The sequence below is a fragment of the Petaurus breviceps genome, unplaced genomic scaffold (assembly GCF_028583685.1).
Source record: "Petaurus breviceps papuanus isolate PSGF00001 unplaced genomic scaffold, PetGlider_PUasm1.0 90925, whole genome shotgun sequence".
NCBI classification, from domain to species: domain Eukaryota; kingdom Metazoa; phylum Chordata; class Mammalia; order Diprotodontia; family Petauridae; genus Petaurus; species Petaurus breviceps.
In genome coordinates, this window is record NW_027187380.1 from 9,638,084 (window position 1) to 9,660,266 (window position 22,183).

Below are 22,183 nucleotides of genomic sequence, written 5' to 3' on the forward strand. Positions count from 1 at the left end.
ACCTTGTTTTCTAGCCAAATGAATCCCCAGTGAACCCACCTCAGGACTAAGATCTAGGAGGTTACAGAGTCTAGGGACTGGGCCCAAAGTTTAAGGGAAAAGGAGGGTTGCAGAGATCCATGTTCTTCTTCCATTCTCCTGAGTTCCCCCCAAACTCTGCCATCTTAGCCTGTGACAGACAGGGAGTGGAAGCAGAGCTTGGGCACTTCCAATGATGCTAAGAAATATGCCCACAGGTATTTTGTGAGTTATATCCTTCAGTTCCAGTTCCACAAAGCGCTCTGTGCTGAGGCAGGCTACAGTGGGCCCTTGCACTACTGTGACATCTACCAATCTCAACAGGCTGGTGCCAAACTCAGGTAGGCTTTGAGGGGGGAAAAATCATGGAAGGAAAGAGAATCAAGTGGATAGCATAGTACTCTCTACAAGTGGAGAGAGGAATGGCAGACTGTTATATATGGTGGAGCCCATCTCTCTGCCCTGTAGTCCATCATTAGAGCTGTAACTAGACTGGCATAAGCAGTGTAGGGGAAAGGAAAGGAAAGAATGAACATTTATATAGTGCTTACTCTGGGCTAAGCCTATTACAAATACCATCATCTGGACTCTCATAACAACCCTGTGAGGTAGGCGCTGTTATTACATTTAACAGTTGAGGAAACTGAGGCAAACAGAAATTGTGACTTGCCCAGGGTCACACTGTAAGGTCAGATTTGAACTCAGGTCTTCTGACTCCAGACCTAGTACTCTATCCCCTATACTACCTGGTTTGTGTGGCTACTATTGCACATGGTTAACTTGCCATTTCCAGTATTCTTCATTCTTTAAATTAAAGAGCCCATGGGTTTCCATGGTTCTCATGGTCTGACTTACACAGAAGCAACCAGAAATATAGAGAACCCCAATTTGAGAGACAAGGCAGATGGATTGTTGGAGATCTCTCCTAAGCCCCCTGTACCCATTGTAGGGAGTTGTTGCAGGCAGGTGCTTCTCGGAGTTGGCAGGAGGTACTTAAGGAGCTGACAGGCTCAGAGACGATGGATGCATCACCACTTCTTGAATACTTCAAGCCTCTCACCAATTGGCTGCAGCAACAGAACCAGATCAATGGCGAGGTGCTGGGCTGGCCTCAATTTGAGTGGCGTCCACCAGTGCCAGACGGCTATCCAGAGGGCATCGGTAATGTCTGCAGGGGAAAACAGAGCCAGACCCCAAATTTCTGGTGCCAGAGCTCACTCCATTTCTAACAAAAGTCTTATGTTATTCCTGTCATTAAGAGAGTCAGAATGTGTGTGAGATTTCCCATCCCACACATTGCAGACAACTCTGTGAGCCCTTCACAAGTAACTCTGGGATCAGAAGATACCTTATCAGCTTCTTATATGTTGGAGCTACTTCATAAGCTCAAAAATCCTTTTAGATTTCCAAGCATAGGTTCTGAGTTCTTAATGCCTAGCCTCTGTGAGGTTGAACCATGAGCTATGTTTTGATTGGTTGGGATGTTGGGTTGCTTGGGTCTGGGGATCATGGGTCAAGGTTGGGTGCTTCAGGAAACACTCCCACTCCTTTATTGTGGGCAGATTTTATGGCTTCTCACTTTGGAAAAAACTCAAAGTCTGATTGGAGGTCAGGCTTGAAGAAAAGGGAAGGGAGAAGGGAGGGAATTCTTAGCCTCAAAGGGGGAAAGGGTGGGAAAGTGGAATCAATTAATCAAATAAGCATTTATTGTTTGTTTAGCATGCCAGGCACTGGTGCTAAGCACTGTGGTTTTAGAGACAAAGAGGAAAGGAAATGGGATGAGAAAAGGGGGGAAAGGGGATAAGGTAGGGAGAGGAGAAGAATCTGGGTCAGAGAGGAAAGAAGAGGGCTACCTTGAGCCAGGTTTATGTCTTCTCTTTCCTCCCATGAACAGACAAGCTGACTGATGAAGCAGAGGCTGAGAAGTTCCTTGAGGAGTATGATCAGTTGGGGCAAGTCATAATGAATGCATACGTAGAGGCCAGCTGGGCTTACAACACAAACATCACTGAAGAAAATAGCAAGATTATGGTAGAGTCCCCCACAGGCTTCTCTCCTATCAGCCCCACCTCTGGGGCTGCCTCCTCTCTGTTCTTGAATTTGTCTAAGAAAAAGCCTCATTCCTTCCCTCTTGGTGTCTTTCCCTACCCCCACCCTTTCTTTTTCTGTCTTTGGTCTCACCCTTAATGCCTAAGAAACAGGAAGGGGAGCTGATTGGTCTGGTAGGGGAGAGAGGTATAGTAGTTGGGGCCCTCATCCTTATCCCACCTTCATAATAGGGATAAATAGAGCTATACTAGAACATTACATAAAGAGGGTCGGTAGAGGAAGAACAACCAGAATTCATAAAAATTTTAAATCAGATTTTTTTAACCAAATGCAGTTTTATTTAAGTCAGGATGAGTTATGTTCCTCTCTTGATGATAGTACTTAAGCCTTTAGGGATGCCTCATCAAATCCTCCCAAGCCACAAAGTCTTCACAAATCAATATGGAGTCCCCAGGATCCTTATGTATGTATTAATGACATTCATTTCTATTTCACTGGCCTAGAATGCTGAGAGGTGACATGACACAGTCAGTGAATGTCAGGGGCAGGGCTTGAACCCAGATCTTACTGCCTCACACTGATGACTATCTGTAGGTAAAAAATCCTTTGCAATTAACACACAAATTACTTTCATGTTGCAAAACTTAAGTGCTATATAAATGCTGCTGATTATTTTTTGTATGAAAATGATACTACCAAGCTAAATTTAAATGGTATTCAAGCAAATTTGAAATCTATAGAAATGGTTTGTTTGCCAATACTCTGAAGCAAGTTACATATTCTGAATTTGACCTTCCTTCTGTTTATTTTCCTAGCCTAGATTATGTAGAGGTAGATTTTAGTCCAGCATGCCAGATGTTAATTACACTTGTAAAGTTGGGCTCCCCAATTCTGTCTCTGTTGACCCTTAACTTTCTTTAGCATTTTGCCCATTAAAGAATATGTGCCACACCCTAGAGGCTACCTGTGTGATCTTGGGCAAGTCATTTCTCTCTTGGTTTCACTTTTCCTCCTCCAGGTTCTAGTCCAATTCCAAATGCAAAACTGCTACATGATTCCCAAGATCCTGAACATCCATCCTTTAGAGATTGGAACTAGATTAGACTAGGCAATCCTTACAGTTGCTTACAGCTCTGCCTCAAGTGATTTCTGTGTTGTTACCTGAAATTCCAAGTTCTTTAAATTAGGACAGGTAGTAAGGCCTTATGGATGAAGATTTAGCTTCAAAGCCAGGAGGAATCCAAGGTCAGGACATGCTTCTGATACATGCTGACTGTGTTATCCTGGACAAGATATTTAATTTCCTAGTGCTCTAAGATTATAAATTGCAGAGAATATGCTGACCCTACATGGAAGATGGGAGTTTCCTTACCATGTCAGTGAATTCACAGGTGTAGTACTATTCATATAATCTTATTTAGAGCTAGAAGAAATTTAGAGGTCACCTAGGCCAAACCCCCTCATTTTTATAGATAAGGAAACTAAGTTCCATAGAGGTTCCAAGGTCACAAAGGTAGTGAGCAGCAGAATCAAGATTCATACCTAAGTTCCCAGACTCTGCCCAGTGCTATCAGCTTTAAACAAATGAAGATAGCAAATTTGCCAGTGTGTTCCTTCAGGTGCTGACCCTAAGCCTCCCCACTAAGTTTCCATCTATAGGTCTTGAGAGGAAAGATGACCTGTTTATTGGAAGAAACAGATTGGGGGTCTCTGTATGGAGAACACAGTTCCCTGCTCTAGGGTTTGCTTTCAGAACTATAACTAGACTAGCACAATCAATGCGGCTGAATTAAGCACCTTTGGTTTGCTATCCAGGCTTCCCTGCTTCCCCCTTCCTATCCTAACCTAGAGGTTGGGACCAGAGGTGGGAATGAATTGGAGGACCTAAGACTTTGTTGCCTTTTGTGGGTTGGGTCATCGGAATAACCCAGCCCTTATGATTTCGCCCTTCTAGTTGGAAAAGAGCCTGGAGTCCGATTCTCACACGCTACAATATGGCACCCTTGCCCGCCGGTTTGACACCAGCAATTTCCAGAAGTCATCAGTGAAACGGATCCTGGAAAAGCTTCAAGATCTAGGTCGGGCAGCCCTGTCCCCTACAGTTTTGGATAAGGTATGATTATGGCTGAGGATAAGGAGGCCCCCCTTGTTTGAGAGAATCCCAACAGAGAACAACAGATTAAGAGGAAGAGTTGACTAGAGAGATAAAAGCTAGAAAGGGTTAAAGGTCTTTAAAAAGGAAGAGGCAGTACTTTGCCACTTCCTAGGTAATTAATGCCATTCTCCCCCCTGCTGTTTTTTCTAGTACAATAAGATACTGTTGAAGATGGAATCAGCTTACAGTACAGCCAAAGTGTGCCAGCAAAGTGGTTCCTGCTTACCCCTGGAGCCTGGTAAATATGGATGTGTGTTTCTTAAGGAAACAGGGGTGGAAGAGGTGAGGAGGAACAGGTAAGGCTAGCTGCAGTAGAGATAGAGCCATAAGGCCCCTTCACTTTATTTATTCATTGGGTCCTGAAGTTTGATGTGGTTGTAGATTACTCCTATCTCCTCCCCTAGTTTAGTATACTGGAAAGTGTGCTGGGCTTGGGTTGGAGTGCCAGCTTTTATTTTATTTTTTTTTAAGCAATCGGGGTTAAGTAACTTGCTCAAGGTTACACAGCCAGTTATTTCTGGCTGTGGTGCTGAGTGTCTGAGCCCGGGATTCGATCTCCAGGTCATCCTGACACTGGAGCCAGTGCTCTTACTTGCTGTGCTACCTGGCCGCCCCACAAGTGCCAGCTTTTATACTTGTGAGCTAGATGACCTTAGGCAAGTCACTTGAACCTAACTCATCTGTAAAATGGGGATAATGATCCCTTGCATTGAGCTGTCAAGAGAAAAGTGTTTTGTAAACTCTAAAGCACTCCCTTGAGATCTTGCATCCCTGGTCCCTTTCCTGACCACATCACCAAGGCCAGAGTCCACCTCACCTTTTGCCATGATTCATCACCTTGCCTTGGATCCAAACCATTTCTTCATTCCCACCCTCAGTATTCAGATATACTAGCCTATTGAGTTTCCTATTAAGACTTCACTGGCTATTCCTGCAGAGAGTACATCTTGTTTGTATTTGGCTCAGCCCATCTCTCTTCCTTTCTTCCTTCTTGCTTTCACACATGTCTTCTACTCTCTGTGGCTCATAGCTCTTCCTTACTCTCCTTCTATCCCTGCTTCCATGTGATTTGCAGAAGCATACCAGTCCTCAGCAACTCTTGTAATTGGCCTCTTAATAATAACAGTTAGCATTTACATAATGTTTTATGGCTTGCAAAGTGCTTTTGCAAATATTGTCTCATTTGATCATCACCACAACATTAGAAGGTAAGTGCTGTTATCCCCATTTTACAGATGGGAAAACTAAAGCAGATAGAGGTCAAGTGATTTTTCTGGAATCACACAGCTAGTATCTGAGGCTACATTTGAGCTCAGAACTACGGTACCTCTAGGCTCAGCACCCTATCCACTGCATTACCTAGCTCCTTTCTTAGCATACCATATGCCCAAAAGAACTTTTTCATTCACCTCTCATTGCAAACCCATTCAGTCCCTCTTCCAAGAAGTTTCCATAGAAGGATAGACTTGAGGAGACATTCTCCCTGTTCAATCCTTGTCCATAGTGGCCTTTATTGCCCAATTTCTCCATCAGAATAATAGTGAATAGGAATAGGAAAATAAAAACACAAACACAAAAGACAAAAAGTCCTCTTTCTCCCCTCCTACCCTGGATGAGGCTAGACATGTGACTGTGTATGTTCCTGAATGGGAAAAGGTGTGTGTGTGTGTGTGTGTGTGTGTGTGTGTGTGTGTGTGTGTACATAAAATATATGAAAAAAAGGGTAACATCCAGAAATCATGAATCAGTTATTCTGCCACATTTGTCATTAATCATGCCCTGTTTTAAGTATTTCATCCCATCTGCCCTATCAAAAAGATGTGGAAAAACCTGGAGAAGGTCCAGAGAAGGAAGAGTAAGACGATCAAAGGATGGAAACTGGGTCCTATGGGGGAAGGCTTATTGGTATAATAGAATAGCTCACATCTCTGACCTATACTTTAAAGTTTACAAAACACTTTGCTTACCACAACCCTAGAAGGTATGTGGCATAAGTAGGAGGGAAGGGGCAGCTGGGTGGCACAGTGAATAGAGCACCAACCCTGGAGTCAGGAGGACCTGAGTTCAAATTCGGCCTCAGACACGTGACACATTTACTAGCTGTGTGACCTTGGGCAAGTCACTTAACCCCAATTGCCCTGCCTTCCCCCCTCCAAAAATAAAGACATGTTTTTAAAGGAGGAGGGAAGGAAGGAAACAAGCGTTTATTCTTATCTACAGTATGCCAGGCACTGTGCTAAGTGCTTTACAAATATCTCTCACAACAATCCTGGGAGGTAGGTGCTATTATAATCACCATTCTACAACTGGGGATACTGAGGCAGACAGAAGTCAAGTGATTTGCCATGGGTCACACAGCCAGTAAGTGTCTGAGGCTAAATTTGGACTCAGCTTCCTGATTCCAGGCCCAGCACTCTTATTTCTTTTTTTTAAATATTTTTTATTTCATTAAATATTTCTCAATTTTGATTTTAAAAAATTTTAACATTCTTTTAAAAAAATTTTTGAGTTCCAAATTCTCCCCCTCTCTTCCACCCCTTCCTTATTCCCTGAGAATGTAAACTATGTGTTATCAATTATACTTGTGAAGTAATGCAAAATGTCTGACCTGAGGTAATGCAGGGAATTAATGGAAGAGCCAGGGCTAAAATCCATTGTACTGTACTTACTGCCTTTCTAAACCATTCCTACACAATTCAATTAAGGTCCGTTCTAACTCTGGCATTTTGTGTGTGTGTGTGTATGTGTGTTCTTGGGAAACCTCATATTCAATTAAATGCGCTAAGATTTGACGGAGTTGATGGCCTCCTCTCGGGACTATGACAAGCTGCTCTGGGCATGGAAGGGTTGGAGGGATGCAGCAGGACGAGCTATCCTTCCCGACTTCCAGGTGTATGTGGAGCTTAGCAACAAGGCTGCCCAGCTCAATGGTGAGTATCCTCACACTGTCCTTGTTCTGCAGACTGTCTTGGGAACCCACAGACCTTACAGTTTATCCTCTGAGGCCATGACTTTGGGGGAGGACAGGGAGGACAAGAGTGAGATGAACTGGGGAGACGATGCTAGGTGATCAGGGGAATTGGTAAGAGCTGGGCCGCATTCTCACCTGTGCCCCAGGCCATGCTGATTCTGGGGCCTCCTGGAGAGCCCAATATGAAACGCCTTCCCTGGAGCAGGACCTGGAGAAAATCTACCTGGAACTTCAGCCACTCTACCTGAACCTCCACGCCTATGTTCGTCGTGCCCTTTACCGTCACTATGGAGCCAACTACATCAACCTCCAAGGACCCATTCCTGCTCATCTGTTAGGTGAGAAGGAGATGAAGGCCTGAGGCCAAGCACAAGTGGTAGGGAGGGGAGGATAAAAGCTTGCTGGTAGAGTTGGACCTGGGAGGTATGAGGTTAGGACTAGGTAGTAGGAAAGAGGCCTGGGGCTGGAGATGAAGAACAGGCAGAATGGGGCCAGGTAGCTATGAGAAGCCTCTGATGAGGGCACCAGGACGAGCATTAGAATAGATGGTGGGGATGGGGAAATTAGGTGGCCCAGTGAATAGAGCACACTGGCCCTGGAGTCAGGAGGACCTGAGTTCAAATCCAGCCTCAGACACTTAACACAAAACTAGCTGTTTGATCTTGGGCAAGTCACTTAACCCCAATTGCTCTGCCTTCCCCACTCCAAAAAGCAAAAAAAAAAAAAAAAGAATAGATGATGGGGGAAAGTGTGAGTGTAGGTGGTAGGGAGGAGAGAGGCTGCTGCAGGAGGGGAGTGTGGACTTTTTTGACCAGGAAACATTCCACGATTAGGAGAATTGGAAGGCTTGAGACTATGAATTAAACTGTTGAGGCTGCTGCATCACTGGTGGCCTGTGACTCCCTCAGGCCAGACCTCCTCTTCTGGGTGTTATAGTGGTAGCTTTATTGTAAGCACAGAGGACAGATGCGGGGAGAGGCAGGACACAATAAGAATAACCCACACTTTTATGGCACTCTATGACTTACACAGGTGCTTTTCCCCAAAAGCCATGCCAACATGATCATCCTCTTGTTAAAGGTGAGAGAGCTGAGTCTCTGAGAGTTTAAGGGACCTGCCCATCAGAGGAAGGAAACAAACTCTAGCTTCAAGGCCAAAAGTCTTTCCCACTCTGGTGGCTCAGTGGGTAGAGAACTGGGCTTGGAAGCAGGAAAGCTCATCTCTGTTAGTTCAAGTCTGGCCCATTAGCTGTTTGACCTGGGACAAGTCACTTCACTCCAGTTTCCTCATCTTTAAAATAGCTGGAGGAGGAAGTGACAAACTATGCCAAGAAAACCCTAAATGGGGTCATGAAGAGTCAGGCACATCTGAAATAACTGAGCAACATACTGCTATTATATTCAAGCAAAAGAAAATCCAGCTTTGCAGATAGCATCCATAGGATTCCTTGTTCAGTTAAGGGAATTCTTTCAAATCTACAAGGCTCTCAATCTAAAGCATGGACCCTTTGGGGAGTCTATTGAAGCCTATAAACCCCACCTAAAAATGTTTTTAAAGACATAAAATTTTATACACACACATACATTATATATATATATATATGTATATATATTATTACAAAGGAACCCAGTTATTGCAATACAGTTATCATAATACTTTTTTTTAAGGTTCATGGACTCCATGTTAAGAACTAAAATCTAGAATCATGTTATATAGATTAAGATGTGTTAAGACGTGTGGGTGTCTATGTAAGTCCACTAAAATTGTTTAAAGGGGTTTGAGTCCTAGCTATGAAGAATCATAGCTAGTAACTTTGGCCTTGGCCAATATATTTAACCTTGTGGAGCCTCAGTTTACTTATCTCTAAAATGGAATAATGCTCACCAGGTTTGTAAACCCTAAAGCACAATAGATGGGGCAAGGAGGGGTAGCTCCCAGAAAATCTGTGTTCTTTCTTGTTTAATCTGAATTTTTTTCCCGTTAATTACCAGTCTCCTCTCAGTGTTCTCCTTTGTCTAATCTGAATCCCAGAACCATCTCATCTCTCCTGAAGAGGCCCCATCTCTGTGTGCTTATAGTCACAGATAACTACTTGCTGATTGTGCGCAGATGAGATACAAGTCACATGAACATAGGAGATTTTACAGAATAAGGCATAAGTAGATTCTGTTCTCAGGATGGTCAGAAAGTCCAGGATTCAGCTCTTGTGCCTGGGACTACAGAGACTGTACTTAGTATTATTAGTATTAATAACCATCATCAATATTTAGTCATTCTTAATATTTTAATTGTTATTAATATCACACTTATGTAGTGATATAAAGTTTATGAAGTAACACTGTAGGGTAGGGTAACTGTATTATTGTCAAATGAGGACACAGCTAATGGGTGTTGGAGACAGAGCACAATTCCTCCTGATTTCATGTCTAACACTTTTGTTTCACTTTTTCTTTTTAGAATTTATTGAGTTTTAAATGTTCTTTTTTTGCTATTGATATATTTTTTAATTCTATAATTCTTAGAATTTGAATTTTTAATTGGCTTTACTTTTTCTATTTTATAAGATTTTACAATTATTATCAATACTGTTTTTTACTTCACCTTCATTTCTAAATATATCCCACAGCCCTCTTTTATCAAGAGCTGTCCCCTGTAAAAAAGACAAAAATGGGGAAAAAAAAAAAAGCCCCAACACATCAGCTATGTCTGACAATATCCAATATTCCGCATTCATAGTCCTGCACCTGCAAAGAAGAGAGCCAGGGCTCTTTCTTTCTTAATTTTTTAAAAAAATTTATTTATGGGGGCGGCCAGGTGGCTCAGCAAGTAAGAGCACCGGCTCCAGTGTTGGGATGACCTGCATCAAATCCGGGCTCAGCTACTCAGCACCACACCCAGAAATAACTGGCCATGTAACCTTAAGCAAGTTACTTAACCCCAATTGCTTTAAAAAAAAAATTATTTATGTATTTGGGGGGGGGGGGCAATTGGGGGTAAGTGACTTGCCCAAGGTCACATGGCTAGTTTTTATGTTAAGTGTCTGGGGCCGGATTTGAACTCAGGTCTTCCTGACTCCAGGGCTGGAGCTCTATTCACTGTGCCACCTAGCTGCCCCTACCCGGGCTCTTTCTGAACTTATTCCAGGATGGTTCTCTCTTCTTGGGTGATGATATGTATCTGTGTTAAACCTCTTTTTCTCTCTTTCCTTTCCCTCTGAACCTTCCTCCAGGCAACATGTGGGCTCAGAGCTGGTCCAACATCTATGAACTGGTGGTGCCTTTCCCTTCTGCCAACCAAGTGGATGCCACTCCGGCTATGAAAAGGCAGGTCAGTGATCTGTCTGCCGTGCTCTCTACTCCTTACACAGCCCTTCCTCTCCCAATATCCTATGCCTTCTGATATTCCTGCACTCTTGATTCCATGATCCCCACTGATCAGGAAGAGAGGAGGGATCCAGTTGGGATGAAAGGAGTTCTCTGATGCTTAGAGGGTTGTTTTCTCACACTGTACCCCTTCCACTACCCTGCACCCTAACTTTTTCCCTTGGTCAGTACTCTATATTGGCAGATCCCTTGGAGCTTGGACCTTGGACAAATCACTTACCTTCTTTGGGATTCAATTTACTTAAGAGGGGGTTGGACTTTGACAGCCACTGAAATAAATGCCTTCCAGCTCCCCAGCTTTGATCCTGTGATTCTTTGGTCTTTTGCCTTCAGGGCTGGACCCCTCGGAGGATGTTTGAAGAGGCAGATAAATTCTTCCAGTCCCTGGGTCTGCTGCCCCTGACCCCTGAGTTCTGGAACAAGTCAATGCTGGAAAAGCCAAATGATGGGCGAGAAGTAGTGTGCCATGCTTCTGCCTGGGATTTCTACAATGGCAAAGACTTCAGGTGGGGCAGAAAGGGATGATATCCCTTCAGATGCCTTTGGAGAAGGGGAAAGGAGTTTACAGAAAGTGGTGACAATCACACTCTTCTCCCCCTCCCTCTCAATTAAGAATAAGGAGAACATCTGGATGGCTAGTTCTGAAAGTTGGGACACCACATTAATGGCTTGATCAACATGTTAATGAACAAGCATTTTTTAAGTGCCTACTGTGGGCCCAGAGCTGTACTAAGTTCTTTACAAAGATCTCATTTGATATTCACAATAACCTTGGGAGATTGGCGCTATTATGATTCTCACTTTGCAGTTAAAGAAATGGAGGCAAGTAGATTTAGTTAAGTGACTTGCCCAGGGCCCAGACAATAAATATCTGAGGCTAGATTTGAACTCAGATCTTCCTGACTCTAGGCCCTTCTGACTCCACTGTACCAATAGTTGGCATCACTACATTCTAGGGCTACAAAGAACATTTCTGACTCTGCTTGGCATAGGTCTGCTTAGTTACAAATACATCCTGCCCGTTTCATAGAACAAGCGTGGCACCTGGAACAAAGATCCAACCAACAGTGGGTCAGAAGTACTACACACACACACACGTTTGTATGGCTATATATATGTATGTATACTTATATAATATGCCTATACATATATGCATACATACATATACACACACAAACATATCCACACACACAAAATAGTAGCACATCCCACTTTGGAAGAGCAGGAAGAAAGACCCTGGTAACTGAACAGAAAATGTAAAGAAGGAAGGCTTGTGATTAGCCTCTTAAGTCCACTACTGCAAAGGCCAGACTGCAGCCTCAAAGAATTAGAGTAGGATAGATCAGGCATGCTGCAAACTACTTAATATATATCATATTTTTTCAAATTAAAACATAATTGAGAAATATCTAACAAAATAAATGTAATAAGATGTAGATAATATTTACACATGTTTACATATTATTATGTAATATTAATAATATATTTCAGAGCTGGAAGGGACCTTAAGTGTCATTTATAGTAATCCTCTCATTTTGCTGAGGTCACAGGTAATAAGGAGCAAATCCATTGTGTTGGGACCAAGATTTACCAGGGTTCCCCTCCAACATAAGTTAGGCTAGTTTTTCTCTAAAAATCAACAAAGCTACCTCCCCAAACACATACACATGTTGGCCTAGAACTAGAACACGGTTGGCCTAGAGGGCCGAGGTTTTCTAGTTATCTAAAGGAATATAAAAAGGGCCTTGACAACTTAAATCCTTAACTGACCAGAAAACCATGTCAGTGTAGAGACTACAAGGAAGCTGTATGCAGGGAGAAGCTGCCCTACCTCCTCCCCCTTACCAGTCTCCTCTCCCAATCCATCAAATCCCAGGAATAGCTTTTTTAAGGAAGAGCTAGCTTAACTCATGTTGGAGATGGAGGAAGCAAGAACCTTGGCAGCTAGATACTGCAGTGGATAGAGCACTAAGCCTAGAGTCCAAAATATCTTGAATTCAAATGCAGCTTCAGCTAACTGTATGGCTCTTAAACCCTCCACTTAACTTGTCACTTAATCTGCCTCCATGCCATTTACTGTAAAATGGGTATCATAATAATACCTATTTGCCAGGTTTATTGTGAGGGTCAAATGAGATCATATTTATAAAGCACTTGACTTAACAAATGCTTGTTTATTTCCTATCACAACCAGGATTCAAACCCTTTGCAGGTCTAATCCAGAACTTGCCTGTTTGTTTTATTTTGTTTTGTTTTTAATTTCACCTTCTTCTGATAATGTTTGTGCCTCAGTATTTTTCAGAGAGGTAGAGTTGGTGTTCTTTCTGTACCCTTAGCTGAATCAGGAGAGAATCATATAGAAACTTAGCCTCCCTGTGCCAGGTTCCTTTACGAGGCCAGAGGCATCCACAGGAGTGACAGGACCTAAGGCCTTCTGTCCAGGTAACATGGAAGGGAAGGGGAAATCTGCAGTGACTCAGAGAGAACTTGCTAGACTTGTGGCCCTGCAACACACACACATACGTGTGTATGCACATGTACACACACACAGACATGTACATGCGAGTGTGCACAACACACTCATGAAGTACATATAGCCTAATCTCCCTAGAGGAGGTAAGAAGGCCGGAGGAAACCCTCTAATCTCCAGGGTAATGGAAGATTCCTTAAAAGACCAAAGTAGTGGGGGTGCCAAGAAGTGGATCTTTGAGGGTCTCACTGATATTCTGTCCCCACTGGCTGCCATCTTCCCCAGATACCTCTGACTTTCATAGAAGCCAGGCCTCCAAACAGGTGTTGCCCTAAGCCAGCAAAAACAACAAATTCACCATGTGCTTAGAGCTTTTGCTGATACAGATAGATGCAGAAGCAACCCCTACCCTTGTAATGGGCAGATCCCATATACACAAGATACATTCAGCATAGATGGGAGGCCCCAGCAGCTGGGGGGCTAGGGCAGGGGTGGCTAGGAAAGGCCTCCCAAAGGAGGCCTGAGGGGCAGACAAAGCTGTTGATGGGCCTATTAACTGGGAAGGCCTTTCTCGGAAAGTGCACTTCAGTGTTAAAGGAGAAATAGACCTTGTCACACTGAAACGAGGGATTCAAGGAAGAATTGGATTTGGTTCCCAGAGGAGGGTAAGGCGATTTCAGTAAGAGAGTAGTAGACAACCTTCTGACTTGGGTGGCTTAAAACAGGGTTGTCATACATCAGCCTGTGAGTAAGGCATCAACCAAATTCAAGCATAATTGAAAAATACTTAACAAAATAAAAAAATACATAATAGAGCATAGATAATGTTAATATGTAGTTTTCTAATTCAGGATGCATATGGTCAAGGGCCCCTTATGTACAGTTTAGTGACCCCATTTCTACATGAGTTTACTATCACTACCATAGAGGCTTAACTGCCCCTAACTCCAGTTCTTCAGAAGCTTCTTATGCCTAGCCTGGGCACTGTGGAAAAAGACAAAGGAAGGATATGACCCTGCTCACCCATTCAGGGAATTCAGTCATGTTGGAGAGACATAACTCCTACAAATAATGGAATTATGAAATAAATGAAGAATCATATCAGATATAATATTTAGTTTCATCTAATGCCAAGGTGTTTATAGAGAGAGAAAATATAGTGAGAGCAGTTAGGGGATTAGCTAACCTCTTTAGATGATTCCAACCCCAGAATTCTCTTTCTTGTACTCTTTCATTTTCTTCCCTTGCTTTCTAATCACATCATGTTTCTAGTATAGCAGCAGAGAAGGGAAAGTCCTTTCCATGTACAATCCAAACAGCCACCTTTGTTGGTCTGTCAATCTGCCCCTCTCCCCACTCCCCCTGCCAAGCAAGCTCTCATCCTCCTTTCTCCCCATCCCTATTCTGTCTCTTCTATACACAGGATCAAACAGTGCACAACAGTGAACATGGAGGACCTCATCGTCGTCCACCATGAAATGGGCCATGTGCAGTATTTCATGCAATACAAAGATCAGCCTCTGACCTTCCGAGATGGTGCCAACCCAGGTTTCCATGAGGCCATTGGAGATGTGCTGGCACTCTCTGTCTCTACCCCCAAGCATTTACACAGTATTGGGCTGCTGGATAATGAGGGTGAGGGCAATGGTAAGTAAGGTGTTGGGGACTCAAGGGCGGAATAAAATGTCAAAGATGGGCAGCAGAAGTTTAGGACAGACTTGGGGGCTAGGGTGCAGGGGTGGGAGCAAATATCAGATAAACTTAGGGAGCAGAATTGGAACAAGGATTAAGCAAGATCAGAAGCTGCCTATGCAGTAAGGGGTTAAGGGAAATAACTTTTTAATGTCACCTTTTTGAAATGTACCTTTTTAATACCAAAAAAATACCACTCTTCACAAATGTAGGAGGAATTGATGGTGTGTAAGTTAATCCATGTACATTACAGCACAAGTTCAAAACCTTCAGGAAATGGTGACACGGTTTCCAAACTTTGCCCATAGTTGCACAAATTCTTGGTGGCAGTTCTGCTGGGAAGAAGGCCATTGAGAATACATTTGGAGAAACCAGAAACAGATGGGGAGATGGGTTCCTGAACTGACTACCTGTATCCTCTTTACCAGAGAGTGAGATCAACTATCTAATGAGTGTTGCACTGGACAAGATTGCCTTCCTCCCTTTTGGCTACCTCATTGACCAGTGGCGCTGGCGGGTGTTTGATGGGAGCATCAACAAGAAAGATTACAACCGGGAGTGGTGGAACCTCAGGTCTGCATGGGCAAGCTTCTGTTGGTACTTAGGGTGTAGGGAGTATATGAGAAGAGGTACCCTGGAGGCTAGGACCTGGTCAGCCTTGTGTCAGGTTTTTGATCCGATCTGAAGGACCTGGGGCAATTTCAGGTGGCGGGTGTGAGACCTCAGAAGTACAAGAGAACTACCTCTAAGCAGCAGTGCCAGTCAGCTTTCATCATGCATGCATACATAAGCACACACACACACACACACACACACTCATAAACTCACACCTTACTCACCAGGACAATAAGATGGCACCCACTCTTCTTGCCTTCCCTACAACTCTGCTTTCATTTTCACAGGTTAAAGTACCAGGGTCTGTGCCCACCAGTGCCCAGGACAGAGGAAGACTTTGATCCAGGTGCTAAGTTCCACATACCTGCAAATGTGCCCTATCTCAGGTAAAGAGAAGATCTGGGACCATCTGGGAAAACAAGGGAACTATTGAGAGGAGTTAATAGGAGAAGGTAATGTAAATGTGTGTAAAAAGATGGCAGTGGGGGCAGCTAGGTGGTGCAGTGGATAGAGCACCTTCCTGGAATCAGGAGGCCCTGAGTTCAAATGTGGCCTCAGACACTTGACACTTACTGGGTGACCCTGGGCAAGTCACTTAACCCCAATTGCCTTGCCAACAACAAAAGAAACAGAGAAGTTCCTACTGTATGCCAAGCACTATGACAGGTGCCAACAAAAGTAAGACTGACAGTTTCTGCCATTGAAGAACTTATATTCTATTAGGGGGATATTAGAGTGCAACTATCAAAAGATAAGTTGGTGTAGGCCAGAGGTTCATAACCTTTTGTATCATAGTGCCTTTTGGCAGTTTGAGAAAGCCTATGGGCTCTTTATCAGGAGGTTTTAAAATATATAAGCTAAAATACTTAGGATCACAAAGGAAACTTGTGGACCTGTTCATCAGAATGTCCAAATAAATACACAAATTAAAATAGTTTGGATTACAAAGGAAATCAAATATGTTGAAACAGTTATCAAAATATTAAAAAACCAAATTTGTAGGGTCCCCCATTCCACCCCTTTAGGACGTCTGGTGTAGGAAGTCACCGTGGAGTCGGAGAGAAATGGATTGTTAGCAGCGATGGTAATATTGATTCGATTATTGTTCCCATTTCCCCCTGGTCTCTATGAGAAGTATAGCTAGATCCCATATCCCAGCCCAGGGGTCTTATATCTGTCCTCCTGCTTCAGTTAAGTTCCTGATTACTGTAGTTTGTGCTTACCTGAAGCTACCCTGGTCAGAGGATTGGCAAGTTTATGTCCAATTTCTAGAGCTAGAGCTGATTTTCTTGGCATGACTCTGTTCCCCAACTCTCCCAACTGCCAACCCTTCACTAGACGTCCCTGGCTGATAGACCTGACGGGACCCCGGTCCCAACCTCTGTTGGCTTCTGTCTGTCTTTTCTTTTTGTGGAGTTCTGGACTGGATAAAGGGACTTGCTTTTGTTTTTGTTTTGTTTTATTCCAGTTTCCTTTATCATTGGATTTTATGGAGTCCTTTTTAGATATATTCTGACTGAATGCTGGGGCTTCTCTACATTCACATCCTCATCTTAACTGGAATTGGTTATAAATTTGTGTTTCCTTCTATTAAATATGTAAGGGGAATTTGATTCTCCGCCTCCCCCCCTTCCCCAGCTCAATAGATATAGTAAGAGAATTCATGGAGTACCATGTGTTAATAAGGTGCTAACTGCCGGTAAATTCTTTTTATGAGGTGTGAACAGGTCCCTTGAGTGGATTAAAGGGAATAAGCTCATTGTCTGGGCAAACAAATTTCTCATGCATACTTGGGGACTTATAATAGCTAAGAGCTGGGGAGTTCATAGTAGTGAAGGCTCAGGAGTACTTAGCAGAGAAGACTCCTAAAAGAGGAGGGGAGGGATTTCTCCCTTCTCCCCCTCCCCCATTAGCCATGATATCTAGCAACAGAGCAAAAGACAACTGATATAGCAGTTCTAGAGTTCTTTTGGTTTGAGAGAATTCAACATACATTAGGAAGCAGAAACACATTCCAGACAGATATGGATACAGAGGGAAGAAGCAGCTTCAAAAACTGAGACCACCAGCAGCAAAGAAAAGAACCAGTTATGGAGATGAGGAGATGCTAGAAATTTAGCTGAGCCACCTATAGAGTGGACATACTCCAAGCATAGTTGCTGTATGATGATTCTGTGAAGAAAGGCCTTACAGGCCTTGCAGTTCCAGGAGTTGTGAGTTGCCATTGCTTACACATACCCTACACAAACGTGGCCTCATTACCATTCATTGTACTCTAATTTGGTCCCACTCTTGGCTTGCTTGTTAATATGTATTTATATAGGAGAGTGTACCCTAGGTTTGTGAAGATGGTGTTTTGTAGATTTTTTTTTTTACTATGCCATTTTAGCAAACAACTTTGCTTAGAGCTAATCATATCTGACTGTTAATGGGAAGGACATCAGTAGAGGCTTGTGAACTTTATGGTTTAGGGGCTGGTACTCACAGTATACTTCTAAATTCTTGAGGTAGTAAGTACTCTTGGGAATTATCTTAGAGGAGAGGCTACATATATCTATGTGTATATACACATATGTATGTGCATGTATATGTACACACACATATGTGCGTATGTGTATATATACACACAAACATGCCCATTTATATCTAGTATTTACATACATTTGTATTGCATGCATATATGCTCTCCTCTCCCCTTTTAAGATTCAACTTAGTTCCTGCAGTTTATTTTAATTACACTGAACTAATTGGGGTATCTTCTCCCAGTTTCTCTCCCTCCTATTACCCAGCTTTTCAGAACTTCAAATTCCAATTTTTCCTTTGATTTCTTAAATGTGGGGTAATCCTATGCCATTTTGATTGATTCTCCTTGGAATAAAAAAGGTTTTTTGCCTTGCTACTTCCAAAATATGTTTTTAATATCCTTCTAGAACCTGAGTAAAATGTTCCTTGATGAATTAAACTTTAAATTTCTGTTAGTCTTCTGTAGGGTCTCTTGAACTATACATTGTTGTTGGCTTATACTATTTCTGGGTAATTTTTGTGTATGGTTTCTTAAAATACTCAGGTTGTTTTTTTTCAAGGAGTCTCTCTGGAAGTTCTATAGTCTTTACATTATCTATTCAAGCTATTTTCAAGTATTCTTGTAGTTATGCTAATCAAGTTTTATTTGTTTCATTGTTATTTTGTTCCATTAATTTTTCCTTTGCTTCTGAATTTTTCCATTCTAATTCTGTGATTCTCTTTTTCAGAGAACCTCCTGTTAATATGGCATATCTGTCTTGTGTTCCAAATTCTCTAGGCTCTGGTTATACTTTATGACCTTTTTTTTTTTTTTTTTTTTTTTTGCTTTTTGGAGGACAGGGCAATTGGGGTTAAGTGACTTCCCAAAGCCACATGGCTAGTAAGTGTGTCAAGTGTCTGAGGCCGGATTTGAACTCAGGTCCTCCTGACTCCATGGCTGGTGCTCTATTTACTGCACTCTACCTAGCCGCCCTATGTGATTTTTTTTTTTAAGAGCTCTAATTTCCATTGTTATTTCTTTGAGGATTTTTTGATTTAGTTCTTTGTATGTTCTTCTGAACCATTCTGGAAGTTCTCTGAGTTGCCTCATGGTGATTTCAAGGAATGTGAAAGGGTTTGATATAATACTATCAGTTTTCTGAAGGGATTAGATTTGTCTTTTGTTGCAAAGTGTTTGTCCACTGAGGTCACTATTTTCTTCAAAATATCTTGTTGATTTAACCTCTCCATTTATGTTCTGTCTATCTTTCTAAATCACTCTACTGATTATTCTATGGTGTTAATGGCTGTAAATGGGCTTATGACCACCAGTCGTTTTCCTTCTGTAGGCCCAGCATGGCTCTATCCCTCCCCTAATACTTGATGCCTGTTCCCTGTTCTCAGACTGCTCATTTTTAATGAAATCTGTGGCCTTCAAGGGGTGACAGTGACCAGTTGGGATGTTACAACAAGGAGACTCTGAGGGGTCACTCTACTCTAGTTGGATCTATTCTTTAACATTCATTCTTAGACCTACTTTTTTCAGTAGCCCCTTCCTCTCTGAGACTTTGTTCAGTGTCTACGATGACCCTGAGAGGCTAGTCAAGAGATATTGAGGAATGATATATGTACAACTTGGCTTTTGTTTGCTTTTTGTGTGTTTTTAAAGTATATACAAAACTGAGCAAGTTGGTTCCAAAAGCCATTGCACTTGTCTGTTCCCCTCTAAATCTGTTCTCTTCAGTGAATTTTTTTTTTTAATCAATCGGGGTTAAGTAACTTGCTCAAGGTTACACGGCCAGTTATTTCTGGGTGTGGAGCTGAGTATCTGAGCCCGGATTTGATCCAGGTCATCCCGACACTGGAGCCGGTGCTCTTACTCGCTGAGCCACCTGGCCGCCCCTAAGCAATTGGGGTTAAGTAACTTGCTCAAGGTTACATGGCCAGGTGTTTCTGGGTGGGTGCTAAGTGTCTGAGCCCAGGATTCCATCTCCAGGTCTTCTCAACACTGGAGCCGGTGCTCTTACTCGCTGTGCTACCTGGCTGCCCCTCAGTGAATTAAAAAAAACCCAACTCACTTTATTGACTTTTTTCCTTCTATCTTTTGCATTGTTATAACTACCTTTTTTCCTTACCCCTAATTTTCCCCTCTCAAAAAGTAAAATACAAAAAACCCTAGAATAATTTTTCATCATCATGAAAAACAGACCCACACATTGTCCATGCGTATCTCTAGTCCATTACCTCTCTGTTCAGAGAACATGCTTTATCTTCTGTCCTATGTAATTATGGTTAATGATTGCATTGATACTAAGAATGTTTTCATACATTTGAATCTTTTTCCTCTTTTCTGATCTCTTTGGTATATATGTCTAACTGTGATATTTTGGGGCAAAAGAGTATACAGCCTTTAATAACTTTTGGCATCATTCCATATTGTTTTCCTGAACAGTTATACTAATTCATAGCTTATGTATTAATGTGATCTTCTATATCTAGGTCATAGCCACTTGGAGCTTAAGGCTACATATGATCTGAGATGTTGGCCTAAATCTAATTTCTGCCTGAATGTTTTTCCCAGCAGTTTTTGTGGAATAGTTTGTCCTTACCATAGTAGTCACTATGCTACTATATTCATTTGCTTCTAAATCTGTTCCTAATCTGTCCCAGTGAACAATTTTTCTGGGGTTTTTTGACCAGTGCCAAATAATTTTAATGAGTATTGCTTTGCAATATAATTTGAGATATGTTATTACTAGGTTCTCATCTTTCCAACATTTTTTCATTATTTCCCTTGAGATTCTTGATCTAGATGCATTCTTAGCTATATGAAGTAAATTCTTTAATAAGTTTGATTCATATAACACTGAATAAGTAAATTAATTTATATATCATTAAAAGGCATAATAAAATTACTAAGTTTATTATGTTAGCATGGTTCATCCATGAATAATATTTCCCCAATTATTCCTTTTACTTCTGTAAAGAATATTTTATAATTGTATTCATTTAACTAACTACTATATGGGTCTTAGTAAGTAAAACCTTATTTAAATCTGTAGTTACTTTAAATGGGATTTCTTTTTGTATCTGTTCTTGTTGGGGTTTTTTGGTAATATACAGACAAGCTGATGACTGATGTGGGTATATTTTATATCCCACCACTTTAGTGAAGTCATTATTTTATTTTAGTAGAATTTCTAGGGTTTTCTAAGTAGACCATTATGTTACATCTATAAGAAGAAATAATTTAGTTTCCTCTTGACCTATACTTATGCTCTCAATTTATTTTCCTTTTCTTACTGCAATGGTGATAATGCACATCCACGCTTTGTTGCTGATCTTATTGAAAAGAACTCTAGTGTTTCTCCCTTTATACATATAATGCTGGTCCTTAGTTTTAGATAGAGGAAAATTTATTCCCTTGTTTTTCAATTTTTCAATCTTTCACGTGGGTATTGTGTTTTATCATGCCTTTTTTGTATCTTTTGATATAATCATGTGATTTAAAAATTGTTTTTGTTATTAATATAGTCTGTTACTTCCCAATATGGAACCAACCCTACTTATCTGTGCCAAAAATCAGATCACCTAGGGTTAATTAAAACCACTGCAAATAACTGACTGGAGCTACCTAGGGTTAATTAAAACCACTGCAAATAACTGACTGGAGCTAAGCAGAATGAACACACACGGGTCCAAGTAGAAAGTAGTTGTATTGCCTTTCAAAGACAATAGAACCAAGTTCTCAGTGCCTGCCCATAGTTGCTGTTGTTCTGGTTTTAAAAACATCTTTTTCAAAGCGTTTTATACTTCAGTTGTTAAACATCACTAAATGGTTCTTTAGACTTAGAACCATTTAAAGAGGGAAGTCTATATACATATGTTTTAAAGTGTGTTTTTAACTACTAGCAATGGGACTGACTCTGGGCAAGTCACTGAATGCAAGATTAAGGTCTGCTTCAGTTTCCTCGTGTATAAAATGGGGATAATAGCACCTACCTCTCAGGGTTGTTGTGACAATCAGATGAGATAATGTTTGTAAAATATTTTTGTAAAACTTAAAAGTGCTATATAAATGTTAGTTGCTATTATTATTGTTGTTGCTGTTGTTACAATAATTGTAAGAAAGTAAGATATCTGGATTCAGATCCCACATCTTGACATTTATTAGTTGTATGACAATGGACAAGTTGCTTAACCTTACTGAACCCCAGTTTTCACATCTGTAAAATCATACCTGCACTATTTACCTCACAGAATTGGTTTGAGGATCAGACAAAACATTGTATGTAAAGTGCTTTGCAAACAGTAAAAGTGTCCCCAAA

The 22,183-nt window shown here is 41.6% G+C and overlaps 1 protein-coding gene across 1 annotated transcript in view; it reads left to right on the forward strand.

Annotated features, from left to right (window-relative positions):
* Positions 1 to 22,183, forward strand: part of LOC138152459 (angiotensin-converting enzyme-like) — a 41,598-nt gene that overhangs the window by 10,477 nt on the left and 8,938 nt on the right. The window contains exons 11-22 of the mRNA XM_069076257.1: positions 237 to 359; positions 968 to 1,179; positions 1,913 to 2,049; positions 4,022 to 4,180; positions 4,373 to 4,460; positions 7,009 to 7,152; positions 7,340 to 7,531; positions 10,423 to 10,520; positions 10,910 to 11,082; positions 14,470 to 14,693; positions 15,167 to 15,311; positions 15,641 to 15,739. Coding sequence (XP_068932358.1) covers positions 237 to 359; positions 968 to 1,179; positions 1,913 to 2,049; positions 4,022 to 4,180; positions 4,373 to 4,460; positions 7,009 to 7,152; positions 7,340 to 7,531; positions 10,423 to 10,520; positions 10,910 to 11,082; positions 14,470 to 14,693; positions 15,167 to 15,311; positions 15,641 to 15,739 — 1,794 coding nt within the window. The remainder of the gene's footprint in view (positions 1 to 236; positions 360 to 967; positions 1,180 to 1,912; positions 2,050 to 4,021; positions 4,181 to 4,372; positions 4,461 to 7,008; positions 7,153 to 7,339; positions 7,532 to 10,422; positions 10,521 to 10,909; positions 11,083 to 14,469; positions 14,694 to 15,166; positions 15,312 to 15,640; positions 15,740 to 22,183) is intronic.